Source organism: Corvus brachyrhynchos, unplaced genomic scaffold, assembly GCF_000691975.1.
Source record: "Corvus brachyrhynchos isolate BGI_N302 unplaced genomic scaffold, ASM69197v1 scaffold466, whole genome shotgun sequence".
In the NCBI taxonomy this organism is placed as follows: domain Eukaryota; kingdom Metazoa; phylum Chordata; class Aves; order Passeriformes; family Corvidae; genus Corvus; species Corvus brachyrhynchos.
Genome location: NW_008238635.1, coordinates 698,021 through 710,525, shown reverse-complemented (window position 1 = coordinate 710,525; position 12,505 = coordinate 698,021). Strand labels below are relative to the sequence as shown.

Here is a 12,505-nt window from a genome sequence, read left to right as displayed (position 1 = left end):
GGGGGGGGGGGGGGAATCAAATACCTGCTCTGCTTGGATACAAACATTAGCAGCAAGAGTGGTATATCAAAGACAAAAGAAACTAGAAACAAATCTGACTCAGGATGTTTGAATTCAGCTATTCAACTTCCCTGCTTTGCTTTACCCCACTTCTAAAAGGAGAGGGGTTTTATTATCCAATAGCTTTTGGAAGCAAAGCATTAATCTCTTCTTCATGCCAGTATTTCCATTTACGAAATAAATGGAAGGAGAAGTTGTTACTCTGGCCCCACCTGCATTAACTTCTCCAGCTGGAAAAATTTGCAATGGAGATCTTCAAAGTTATTTCTGTAGAGGTCCCTCAAGCCATAGTCGTACATTATTTTCACAAATACACAGAATGCCTGCTCCTCTGGCATCTGTTTGGAAAAATACACAAAAATAAGGTTAATAATGGAGCTAGGGCTGGGCATGCCTTACACAGACACACACACTTAAACACCTTATGCACACTGCATTCAGAACCAGGGATGTGTTAAAATTTTCAGCCAAGTACTATGAATGCTGAATTAACCAACTAAAATCTCAAGGGGACTATTCTCCTTGATGAGCACCTGGATTTGGCTCTGTAAGGCCTTCTTTGAAGAAAATGTGGGGTCATATCACAGGTTCATGTACGTCTACATCCCAGCAGCACAACTGTCAGCAGCACTCTTTCTGTCAAATAGGTATGAGAACAACCAGTGCACAACCCTCAGGCATATAAAAGCAATTTAAAAACAAAAAAAAGAAGGAAAATAAAATAAAAAGGCAACAACTCATGACAGTGATGTGTACTGTGGTTAAATGGGAAAAATTCAGGAGAAATAAGGTACAACCAACCCCTAGCGAGAACAATGCTTATCCACTTTCATTCAAACCCCAGGGCATCAAACTCTGAAGTCAGGTTTCCCACAATCCCATCTATTCACATGCTGACTTTTTTGGAATCCCTACATCCATAATCTGTATTTCATTCTGACCAAAATGTCTCATCCATCAGTGGTTTGGAAGGTGGCACTCACATGAGCTGTTTGAGCCACTCTACGCTTGTATTTGTTGGCTTGAGCCCACTGAATGCTGAATTGGTGGGAAGCCCCGTGTCACAAAACCTCCACATCATCTTCCCAACTTCCCCTTGCCTTCAGGTAGCACAAGAATGACAGGCACAAACAGAACCCAAATCAACCTTTCAATCCCATTAAAAACGTGCTTTCTTTTGGAAGCACCAGATTGTAACAAATGAAAACAATTACTGACAATCAAGAACACCTCTCCACCTTCAAGTGCATTCACTCATTTGGCCTACTGCCAACTCCTTATCACCTATCAGCTACAGATAAAAGCTCAGTATTTTCTTCAAGAGAATTTTAGGCTCTTCATATTTCCCTTCAGGGTTTCATCTTTTATGCTCAGCCCATAATTCGGCCCTGTCTCCAGGGCCACGGGCAGACAGCTTCGTTTTCATTTTCAGACATCAAAAAGGAAAGGAACTGGTTAGCACAAAGGGTTGCCAGGCTGGCTGATGGCTGTCAGTCTGGGCTTCATTTACCCAAGACAAATCCTTAGGAATTTCAAAGCTCTTAATCACAATTTCATCTGGATGGAATGCTCCCCACGGACAGCACAGAAAAGCTGCAAACAAAGTAAAGGGAAGAAATAATTTTATCCTGACCAAAAGGCTTGAATCTGCTCTGTAAGACAATGAATGCAAATTTCAGGGGTTTTGGTAAAAACCAATTATTTCTAATGAAACAGCAGGTGCTCATGCACAGGCACATCCACCCTACGTGCTCAGTCAGATGCTCATGCATTGACAACTGTCCCTGCCCCAAGACAGGGAGATGGAACAGAGGTCAGGACTGGGCCAAAGAGCTCCCCAAGTCCTTGCTCTCAGTGAATAGAGGCTCTCTGATATTACCAATCCCAAGGATTCAAAATCATACATCGAATTTTCATTTATTTTTTTTATTTAAGCAGAACACAAATTTTGGGCATTGCCATCCTGATTTTTAGTATTTAGATATTTGCCCTTTGCTGTCTTTTCTCTGAAATCACAAAAAGCCAGAAATTTGTAATTTTTTTAAGTGAAATTTTATGTGTTGTTTCTCCCCACAGACAAGGGCTCTGAAAAACAGACATGAAAAAAAAGTCAAATACTGGGAGACCTAGAGTACAATTATTAGAGTTGGCAACACTGCTCCCCTGTGATTAGAAGTTACCTGCATATCCTTGATGGGAATTTCATCAAAGAACCAAAACCACAAAAACAGAGGATGGAGGTTCAGGCTACCCAACCATCCCTGAAACCTATCCACATGGAAGAGAAAGCATAACCTGTCCCAGAAAAAAAGGAAAAGGAAAGGGTCTAGAAATCCATGCAAAGACAGAAAAGCACTCACAGCCTACAGATTGTTTGGAGAATTTGAGAAAAACAAGAGTGTGAGGACATCCTAGGAAGCTCCCAAATTACAGTTGTGCTCATTGAGACTGCTTCACTCCCCCCTTCTCTGAGCATTTCACTTTAATATCCTATGATGAAACCAAATGTTATAAAGGACATATTAAAATGTAACTTCCATTTAGTGTTCCCTGTGTACAGGGCAATTTCTTCCAGCTCCAGAAACAGCAGAAACAGAGTTGATTCTCTGTAGTAATGACAGCACAGAACAAAGGCAGAGGAGCTGAAGTAGTAGTCAAATGTTAAGAATGTGACACCCACCCTTTTCTAAACACCTCTGGTATTGAAAATGGCTTATTTTTCCAGTGAACTTCAAAATCCTGCTTTGGGTAAAAAATTAATTGTAAAATTACTGTTAGATAAGCTATCTTACAGAGTATGTTAGACTGCAATAATGGGACTAATACAGGTTTATTCTTTAAAGATCTAAAGCTTCTCTGCAACACTGTCATCTGTATCATGTTTCTCAAGATTTCAAGGAGTCACAGCTCTCACTAGGAATTACAACTTAAACTAATCTGAATTTGAGTTCCAAATACCTTAGGAAGAGTGTGTATAACATACACACCACCAGCAGCTGTCTCAAACCCACACTTCAAAAGGTATTTCAATCCTGATTGATAATTTACTAATTAAAACCTGAGAGAAAAAGCAGGCAAGAGCCTGAGTAAGAACTGTGGTTGAGCTCTGGGGTGGCTTATTCAGATAGACTTTATCTCAATAAATATGCTGCTTTTCCACTGAGACATCACACGTAAAGCATCTTACACCTATAAAAATCGTGTATTTATTTATCTATCTGGACATATACCCAGATCAAAGCTGGTGCAGTTTCTGATTAGAGGCTAAAATATCAAGGTTAAAAATCAGCTTGCCCTCAGAAGATACTATAAAATGTCCCCAAGAGAAAAAGTCTCCCAAAAAATTAGTGAGACTACTTGCTTTGATGAGCTGCTCTGAGAACGTCTCCTGGAGTTAAATTCCCCATGAGCACACAGGGAGCTCACTTAGGTGACAACTAAATAAAAAGTAAATATTAATATGCAACAAACTGATTTCAGCTTTTGACACAGAAGTACTTGGGAATTTAATAGATTTCTCCCAGATAAAGAAAATCTACATTCATGAAGACAGAAGCCATTAATCTCTACGGCCAAAAAGCAACAAGAGGAAAACTAATACAGGCAAGTAAATAACAGTAAATATCTGTCAAACAGCATGGCTGCAGCACTGCTGATTTTCCAGCTGCGTTGGTTTCAAATACCAAAGCTTTCATTTTGCAATTAACTCACATGAAGCAGAAGCACAGCTGCAAGGAAGGACTGTCCCTGGCAATAGCCAATGTCTTCATCGTAGACAGAATAGGCCTAGAAAAAAGAGAAGTCAAACTGTATTTAAAATGCATACAGGCATTACCAAAGTGTGCTCTCATCAATGGGCTATTCAGGATCCTTCCTTCCAGGATCTGAAGGGGCCTACAAGGAAGTCGAAGAGATACATTCCATCAGGAACTGGAGGGACGGGACACAGGGAATGGCTTCCCAGTGCCAGAGGGCAGGGCTGGATGGGATACTGGGATGAAATTCCTCCCTGGGAGGGTGGGGAGGCCCTGGCACAGGGTGCCCAGAGAAGCTGTGGCTGCCCCTGGATCCCTGGAGTGTCCCAGGCCAGGCTGGACGGGCTTGGAGGCAGGGCTGGATGGGATACTGGGATGAAATTCCTCCCTGGGAGGGTGGGGAGGCCCTGGCACAGGGTGCCCAGAGAAGCTGTGGCTGCCCCTGGATCCCTGGAGTGTCCAAGGCCAGGCTGGACGGGCTTGGAGCCACCTGGGGTAGTGGAAGGGGTCCCTGCCCATGGCAGGGGGTGGGATGGGATGAACTTTAAGGTCCCTTCCAACCCAAGCCATTCCATGATTCTCTACGTAACACTACTCCGGCTAAGGGGGTAAAACTGTAACCACTCTCGTGCTTTCAGGGCTTTTCTAAAAGCACCCCCAGGTCACTCTCAACCCTCCACAGATGCTGTAGTTGTAAATTATTATTTTTATTTTTCAATCAGCATGGAAAAAGTTGGATGCAATTTCGCTTCACTTAAATCAAGGATAATTCTGCTCAGGTGAATAATGATAGAACTTCACCAATGTAACATGAAAACCAGGGAAGTTTGTGCTGTGGGGAGAATGAATGTTTGTTTTAGGAAAAACAAGTTCTGACATTACGGAAGTAGAGGACTGAAGGTTAAAAAAACTGCTGAGAGCTACTCTAACCCAAAGATTTCATCAGAAACAGTTTTCCCATGCCCTTGTTATGCTGAAGAATGAACAAGACTCATTTTCCTATGGTATGACAGACATGCTTTTTCTTACTCCTAAAAAATCCCCAAACTAAAATAACTAGCCTTTCCTTCCCCTTTACTTTCCCGAGATGAGAAGACAGATACTGTTTTTAAAGAGATGTCAGAGGATGTTAAGAATTTGAGGAAACCTGAGGAAGTCTAAGCAGCAGGACTGACATCAGAGGAGAGACATCCTGAGATAAGTGAGGTACTAAGGTTACAGCCAGGGAGAACCAAAGCAAAAGGCAGAGCCAGGGGGACGAAGGAGCCACAAGGACCCCAAGATCCACTTTGCCCAGAACACCACACGTACTCACAGCTCAAAGTAACAAATAAATAAATAAACATGGGAATAAACAAATAAATAAATAAACATGGTCAGGGGTCCCAGGGGGCCAAACCCACCCACACTGGGGCCGTTCCATGGTATTCCAAAGGTGGATATGCTGCCTCTCCAAAAGGTAATAACTGCAACTCAAAAAATGTGCCTCTTTTCCAGCCAACAGTGTGAACAACAATGCAAATTAATTCTGCAGAAATGCTGAAATGAAGAACAAACCACAGTGAAAGCCTTCAAATCACCTTTTTCATTGTGATGGGGAGAATGTAGTATTAGTGAGGAATTCTGAAATGACTCTGGAAGACAGGATTTCTGTGAGTACAGCATGAGCATTCCACTAAAGGTCACTGTTTCAGAACAATTCAGCCCTACATTTCCTCTGGGAAAAACTGACCTGGGACTTGCAGCTCTTTGCCCTTTGTCTGTACTGCTCACCACTCTTTTGAAAGCTGTTAGATGGGATTAGTTAGGAGCTGGGTGAAAATAATCCCAGCCCATTGCTCAGTTTCAATGGACAAGAATTCACAGAAAGTCACAGAAATCATTGAAAACTGTTTAATGAAGCACTGCAATCTGCTTGCCAGTTTAGAACAGCTCTAGTCACAAAAATCAAATATAAAAGCTAACCTGAGAAGTGTACAATGGCAGATACAAAATTCAACTGGAAAAGAAAGGATGCTCTCTATAAAATAGTTAATTAGCTGCTAAGCACTAAATTAACAGAAGTTACTTTAAATGCTTAAATTAATATTTTCTATGACTAACTAGAAACATCCACTGGTTAATCACCATCATGAATCTATCTCTTTGTTCCCCAGATCTATCAGTTTATAGATGCCTAATACCTTGTCTCTGAAGCTTTCCTAAATGCTGTATTACTCCTGGTTTTGATGAGCCAGCTCTGCTTAGAAACAGATGTGCAGAATTACAAATGAGAAATCTGATCTAGGATTTCTTCACACTATATAAAAAACACTTCTAATTTACTTTAAAAAAAATCTACGCTGAAAAATGAACATCAAATTACCAGTGCCTGGGGGTTCTCTGTTGTGAGAAGCATTACAGTGAATAATTTGCTGAAAATAGCAATTAAAAAAAAAAAAATTGAGAAACCAACACACTGGAGAAAACAAATGGCTTCCAAATTCATAGATTGAAAAGTACAGGAAGTTGTAAGAAATAAAACCACGCTTCTTTTGAGATTCTGAAAGAAGTTGAAGTCACAGCAAAAGAGGGAAAATGAGGAGGGTACCAAAAAAAGATCCTCACTTCGCAGTTAAACACAAATACATGAAGGAACAACAGCAAAGTTTCTCATAATCAACTTCCTAAACACATTTGAGCTCGTAATAAGTCCGTTTCAAACACTTTCAGAGCAGGAAGGCAACATCTCTGCCTGGAAAATGTACGGTCAATGTAAGAAAATTGTATTTAAGCTCCAGCAGAAAATCCCCATGAACCTCCCCTGTGTTTGTTTTATTACAGAAGAATCACAGGGTTTGTCATCCTGCTGGAACCATTTCTAACAGGGGATGTGTTGAAGGACCTGTGTCCAACTGAGTATCAGAAGAGATAATAAAGGGAATAAAATTACTGAAAATTTATTAAGAACAGATGGTATTCACCCAAAAAGCTGGAGGGGGGAAGTAAACTGGTAAACCACTAACTGCCTGATTAGAAGAGAAGAGATGAAAAAATTGAAACTTTTCTAAGAAGGTTGATCCATAGAACTACAAATCAGCTAGTACTGGATAATTTGGTTTAAATAAAAATATGACATTAATTAGTGGACACTGCCTATATAGCAGAAAAATGTCCAAGGGCCCCAGCAAAAGGATGGAATCATTAAAAAACCTTTGAAGCAACCAAAAACCATGGAAAAAAAAATTAACTGCTTGATCCACTTGCTTTTTGAAATTAATTTCCACTAGGTCCTTCCCCAAAATCTGATCTTGACAAGCAGCTGTTATCAGATACCTGGACACAAGCATCAGAATTCGATCAAACAAAGAAAGATTCTGCTCTTAAGTCTAAACATGATGATCCTGACAACTAAAGGTTTAGGTTTTAATGAAGTCTCTAAAATCTACATGATTTCATTGCATCTACCCAATGCAAAGAGATTCTGGAAGCTTAATGCACATTACATTTCCAATTATACTGTTTTATTTTTAAGCAACCTATGGGATTTGATAGTGCTGAAATATGATGTAATTAACCAGAATAACCTCAAAAATAAGGCTGCTGCCTACAGATACCACCATAATATCATCTCATTAACTAAAGATCTAAGATTAACTATTTAAGATCTATGCTTCTAAGGAACTGGGGAGCATTAACTTTCTCTTTCCACATGAATTACAAAAACAAGGCAAAATCCCAAATCCCCTATTTCCACTGCAGTCATTGTAACCTTACAATTTGAAGAGGATGGGATTTTTGCCATGTCACAGTCTTTTAACTTACTATTCTCCTAAGCCCTTGAGGAACTTCCAATTACAATGCCCCAGTTCACTGAGATTTCAAATATTCTCTGTCTCATAAATGGGATTTAATGAAGGTTCTGACTTGAAGTCTATTTTCATTCATTTTCACTAAATGATGATCTCACAGAATTAAGACATCTCTGTAATAGTTATCTGTGTTCTGAAGAGAAGAATTACTACGCTGTTCTTAGTACATCATCATTGGGAAGTGAATTCTTTGGAAGCAGAGTCTTCTCAAAGCCATGATAGAGAACCTCCAGCATGCTGGGAAAGTGAACCAAGAATCCAGGGCTGGGCAGAAATTCTTCTTCAAAGTAATTAACAGAGGAGAATCTTCCCAGATCAGAGTCTTCTGTAGACAGAAAGATTCCAAGTATGTAGCATTTAAAAGACAAGGGAAAGGTGGCTGAATTTAAAACTGAGATTTGGGATTTCTGTAACTGCTGTCTGTGAGTCCCAGCAGACTAAAATGTGGAAGAGCAGAGGGTGTGCCCCCCTATGATCTCTGTGAAATGGCCAAGGGAAACTACTCAGTGTTTAACACAGACAGAGCTCTGTGCTGAAGTCTGCTTTAGTAGATTTAAGCAACTTAGGCGGTGTCTGACACTCAGACTCAGGAAAACATCCATACTTTGACACAGACTTTTCACCCAAGAAGGTTTTCATTACATGCTCAGTTGCTAAACCATTTTAGTAATAGTACAAGTTAAAACTCCATACCTAAGTTTATTCTAAGACCAACAGTCTGAAAGCAGTAATATTCCTATGGGTGCAGCATTGAGTATGTATCACATTACACCAGGAACTTCTCCATTAACTGGAAACAGATGCACAGAGAAGGATCCTTATTAATATGTAAACAGAAGAAGACAAGATAATGTTAAAAATCCTTTGCATGAAACAAGACAACAATATCTACTAGCACTGCTCTTCAACCCAGGAGCAAAGAAAATGAACAATTAAAAATAGATGAGGAATAATTCTTTAACTGATTGTGTTTACCCTAAAATTGGCAAACAGATTTCTGCAGGAACAAAAGAGATCTGCTCTTGGACAAATAATTACACCTGGACAAACACTGAAACTTCCCATTTGTAAATCTAAGGAGATACTAAGGATTGAAAAATGTGGAAGAATACATGCACAGTGAGAAGAGGTGACTATCTGAAAAGGCATGCTGCAATGGAATGGAAATGAAAATGCAAAAAAAAGTATGAAAATGAGACTTTCATCTTACAGGCCAGCACTGAGCAGCAGCTCTGCTGAAGCATAATCCATCATTCACAGCTTATCATGGGCATAGAAGCTACTGGTTACAGAAGAGCAACTCAAAGATATTTTCATATTTCAGTACACAGCAACAAAAGCTGAAACACCCCATAACGAGCCCACTCAGAGTTAGCATTGCTAGAAAGCAGTTTGTTATTCTCTCTGCCAACGTGGCTACCAAAAACCAGACATTGCAACAACAACTAAAACACAGTGTTTGGCCTCACAGCAAGCCAGCTCTCACACTGATCCTGCACCTCAAACCTCCAGCCAAGCGAGACCGGGATTGGGAAAAAATCCACCAATCTGATCCACCAAGGGGTAAGTATTTAGTAACAAAACAGGTCCTGATACAAATGATTCCTATCCTTCTGCAAGGCCTCAGCTTACTGAGAAACACTGACACCAACTCTGAATCTTGAGAAGTAACTCAAGCATTTTCTGAGAAACAGGAAAGCACTGTGTCTGTTTTCCCAGTCTGCCCAGTACCAACCAGCACAAGCGAACCTGACTGATTTTCCTGCACCGTGCTCCCTTCTCCCCATTAAAGTCACACTGGTTGTTTGTTGAACAGGAGTTACTTTAGTAAGAAAATTAGGGAAAACACGTATCGTGTTAAATTCTACGCTGCATGCACTCCAGAGAGTCGAGAGGATTAATTCTGCCAAGTGCTCTGATTCCCTGGAGCATGGAGCTGTGAGTACACACGGAGCAGGGAGGCAGGCACTGAGCACTGTTCAGTTATGCATTGTAACACTGAGGTGAGCTCTTTAAATAGAGCTAGAATTTGCAGAGGATTTAAACAGAAAGCATGCAAGAAGCAGCAGTTTTCCCAAAGATTCCCCAGAATTTGCTCTGTGAAAATCCAGCTTAAGTGGTGTCCTCAAGTGAAATCTCCAGTCTAGAATCTGGAACTCTTTTCATTCCTTATCACCACTGTCAGTCCTGAAGTTTATTTTTAGGTACTTTGTCACATAAATGTTCTGCAACAGAAAAAGTTTCAATCTTTCCTGATTTCCTGCTGTTCTGAAGAGGACATTAAGAGATGGAACAAAAACCGACAGACCTGTTAAAATGAGGCAGTGAGCTTTTAATGATTTTCCTTTTTATCTGACAGCTCAGATCATCTCTCATTTCAGTGGGGAATGAAGAAAATGCTCTTCAGCTTTTTACCCTCCCACTTGAGGACAGACCTTTCCCAGCCATATTCAATAATCCCATTCTTCCAACTTCTTGGGTTCACATTAGAAGAAGGGCACCAGTACCCAGCACCTCTGGTAAGAGTTATTCTAGTAATAAAAAGCTGCCCCATTACTACTTTCAACACAGATTATTACTTTTTATTCCCAATGGAACGACAAGTTTATAAGCAAATTAATCAGTCTTGAACAGTATTTCTCAAAAACGCATGCACTGGAGAAAACAGTTTATCAATCATGAACTCAAGGTCCAGTCAGACCCAAACAGACATCTGTCACAGCCACAGTCATGTAAGAAGACTGTGTGAGGATGAAGGAAAAGTTACTGCCTGGGAATCTCCACGGCAGTTGTGTCAGATCTCAACACTGGCAGGTAGGAATAAACCCTTAAGTGTAATCAGTAAATTTATGAATAATTCCATGTTGGAGACTGGATATGGCTGTTCTACCAGAAAGCAAAGCTTCCCAAATCCTCCTTTGAACCAATGAGCACGTAAAAGAATGAGGGAGTCAGCAAGATTACCAGGATTTTGATGAACTCTTCAAGAAGATCCCTACCCAAAGGCTTTTCAGGGAACTGAGCTGCTATAGAATGTCCCCTTATGCACTCAAATAATTGATTAAAGGAGAAAAAGCAAAAGGTAGGAATAAACAGTCAGTTCTCACCCAGAGAAGAAAGGTGAGGTCACTCACAGAACCCTGCAGAAAGACGTGCTGCAAATATTCACAAACCTTAAAGAACACATAAAAATAGCACAGTAACAAAGAGTGCTGATGAGACAAAGCTGTTTGGAGCAGGGAATTAAAAATTGACTGCAAAGCTGCTATGCACAACATGTTCTATCAAGAGAAAGTGGCCAAGTGACAGAGGTCATTCTACTCCAGGTAAATACAAAATGCTTCACAGGAAGAGCAGCCCTCAACTTGATGGACACATGGAGAGGTCTCTGATCGAAGACCACAGAATCCCAGAATGGTTTTGGGTTGGAAAGGACCCTAAAGCTCATCCAATTCCACCCCCTGCTATGGGCAGGGACACCTTCCACTAGACCAGCTCGTTCCAAGCCTCATCAAACCTGGCCTTGAACACTTCCAGAGATGCAGGGATGGGGCAGCCACAGCTTCTCTGGGCACCCTGTGCCAGGCCTCACCACCCTCACAGGTGAAGAATTTTTTCCTAATATCCCATCTGACCCTGTCCTCTGGCAGTGGGAAGCCCTTCCCCCTTGTCCTGTTATTCCAGGCCCTTTCCCAAAGTCCCTCTTCAGCTCTTTGGGAGCCCCTTTAGGCACGGGAAGGGGCTCTGAGGTCTCCCTGGAGCCTTCTCTTCTTGCCTTTTTAAAAATGGGGGTTATGTTTCCCCATTTTCATTCAGTGGGACCTTCACAGGATGCCCATGACCTCAAATACAATGGACAGCAGCTTAGCAACTTCATGTGCCAGTTCCCTCAGGAGCCACAGATGCATCTCATCAGACCCCACGGCCTTTCAGGCGACTTGGATCATCTCAAACCTTGTCTCCTACACCAGGCAGGTCCCTGCCTTTGCCTCCTGTGACCTCAGCAGTGATGCTGGAGCACTTGCCAGTGAAAACAGAGGCAAAAAAGTCACCGAGTAGCCTTCTCCATGTCCTGGGTTAGCAGGTTTGCCCTTTCCTTACAGAGAGGGCCCACATCTTCTCTAGTCTTAGCTTTATCACAGATTACCTATAGAATATTTTCTTGTCCCCCTTCACACCCACGGCCAGATTTAATTCGATCAGGGCTTTAGCTTCCCAAACCTGATCTCTGTCTGCTTGGACAATTTCTCTATGTTCCTACCAGATGACCTGCCCTTGCTTTCACCCTCTGTAGGCTTCCTTTTCTGTTTGTCTTTATCCAGGAGCATCTTGTTCATCCATACAGGCCTCCTGGCACTTTTCCCTGACTTTCTCTTTGTCAAGGATGCAGCAGCTCTGAGCTTCAAGATCCTTCAAGAAAAGAGAACCAACAGCTACAGCAACTTTCTCTGCAGGAGCGGAAGAGGCCCTGAAAGCAAGGAAAGCTCCCAGATTCAGAAAACATGCAGAATTCTTCACATTTCCTACAGAAAGGAAATGACCCAGGAAGGTCTGACATCTGTGCCCCTCTGAAGCTGCCCGCTGGACAGGTAACTCCTCTAAGTTGCTTCCAGTTCAGACAGATTCACTCCTTTATTTGTTCTTCATTAAAGTAGACTGAGATATGCCTTCATGAAAAAGAGTTTTTCTTTCCAAAGAATGTTCCCAAATTCTTTCATCGCCCTCATGGAACTTTATAGATTCTTTCCAATGTAGAATAGTTGTCTTTAATTCTGGACAGCGTAACTAAAAGCAGCTGCAGCAGCTACAAAAAACTGAGTTGCTCAAGTCAAACTGCTC

General features: G+C 41.4%; 1 protein-coding gene across 1 annotated transcript in view; it reads right to left on the bottom strand.

The window, feature by feature from the left end:
• Positions 1 to 12,505, bottom strand: part of RABGAP1L (RAB GTPase activating protein 1 like) — a 242,971-nt gene that overhangs the window by 99,006 nt on the left and 131,460 nt on the right. The window contains exons 17-18 of the mRNA XM_008636116.2: positions 3,772 to 3,846; positions 273 to 398 (exon numbers count right to left, since the gene is read on the bottom strand). Coding sequence (XP_008634338.1) covers positions 273 to 398; positions 3,772 to 3,846 — 201 coding nt within the window. The remainder of the gene's footprint in view (positions 1 to 272; positions 399 to 3,771; positions 3,847 to 12,505) is intronic.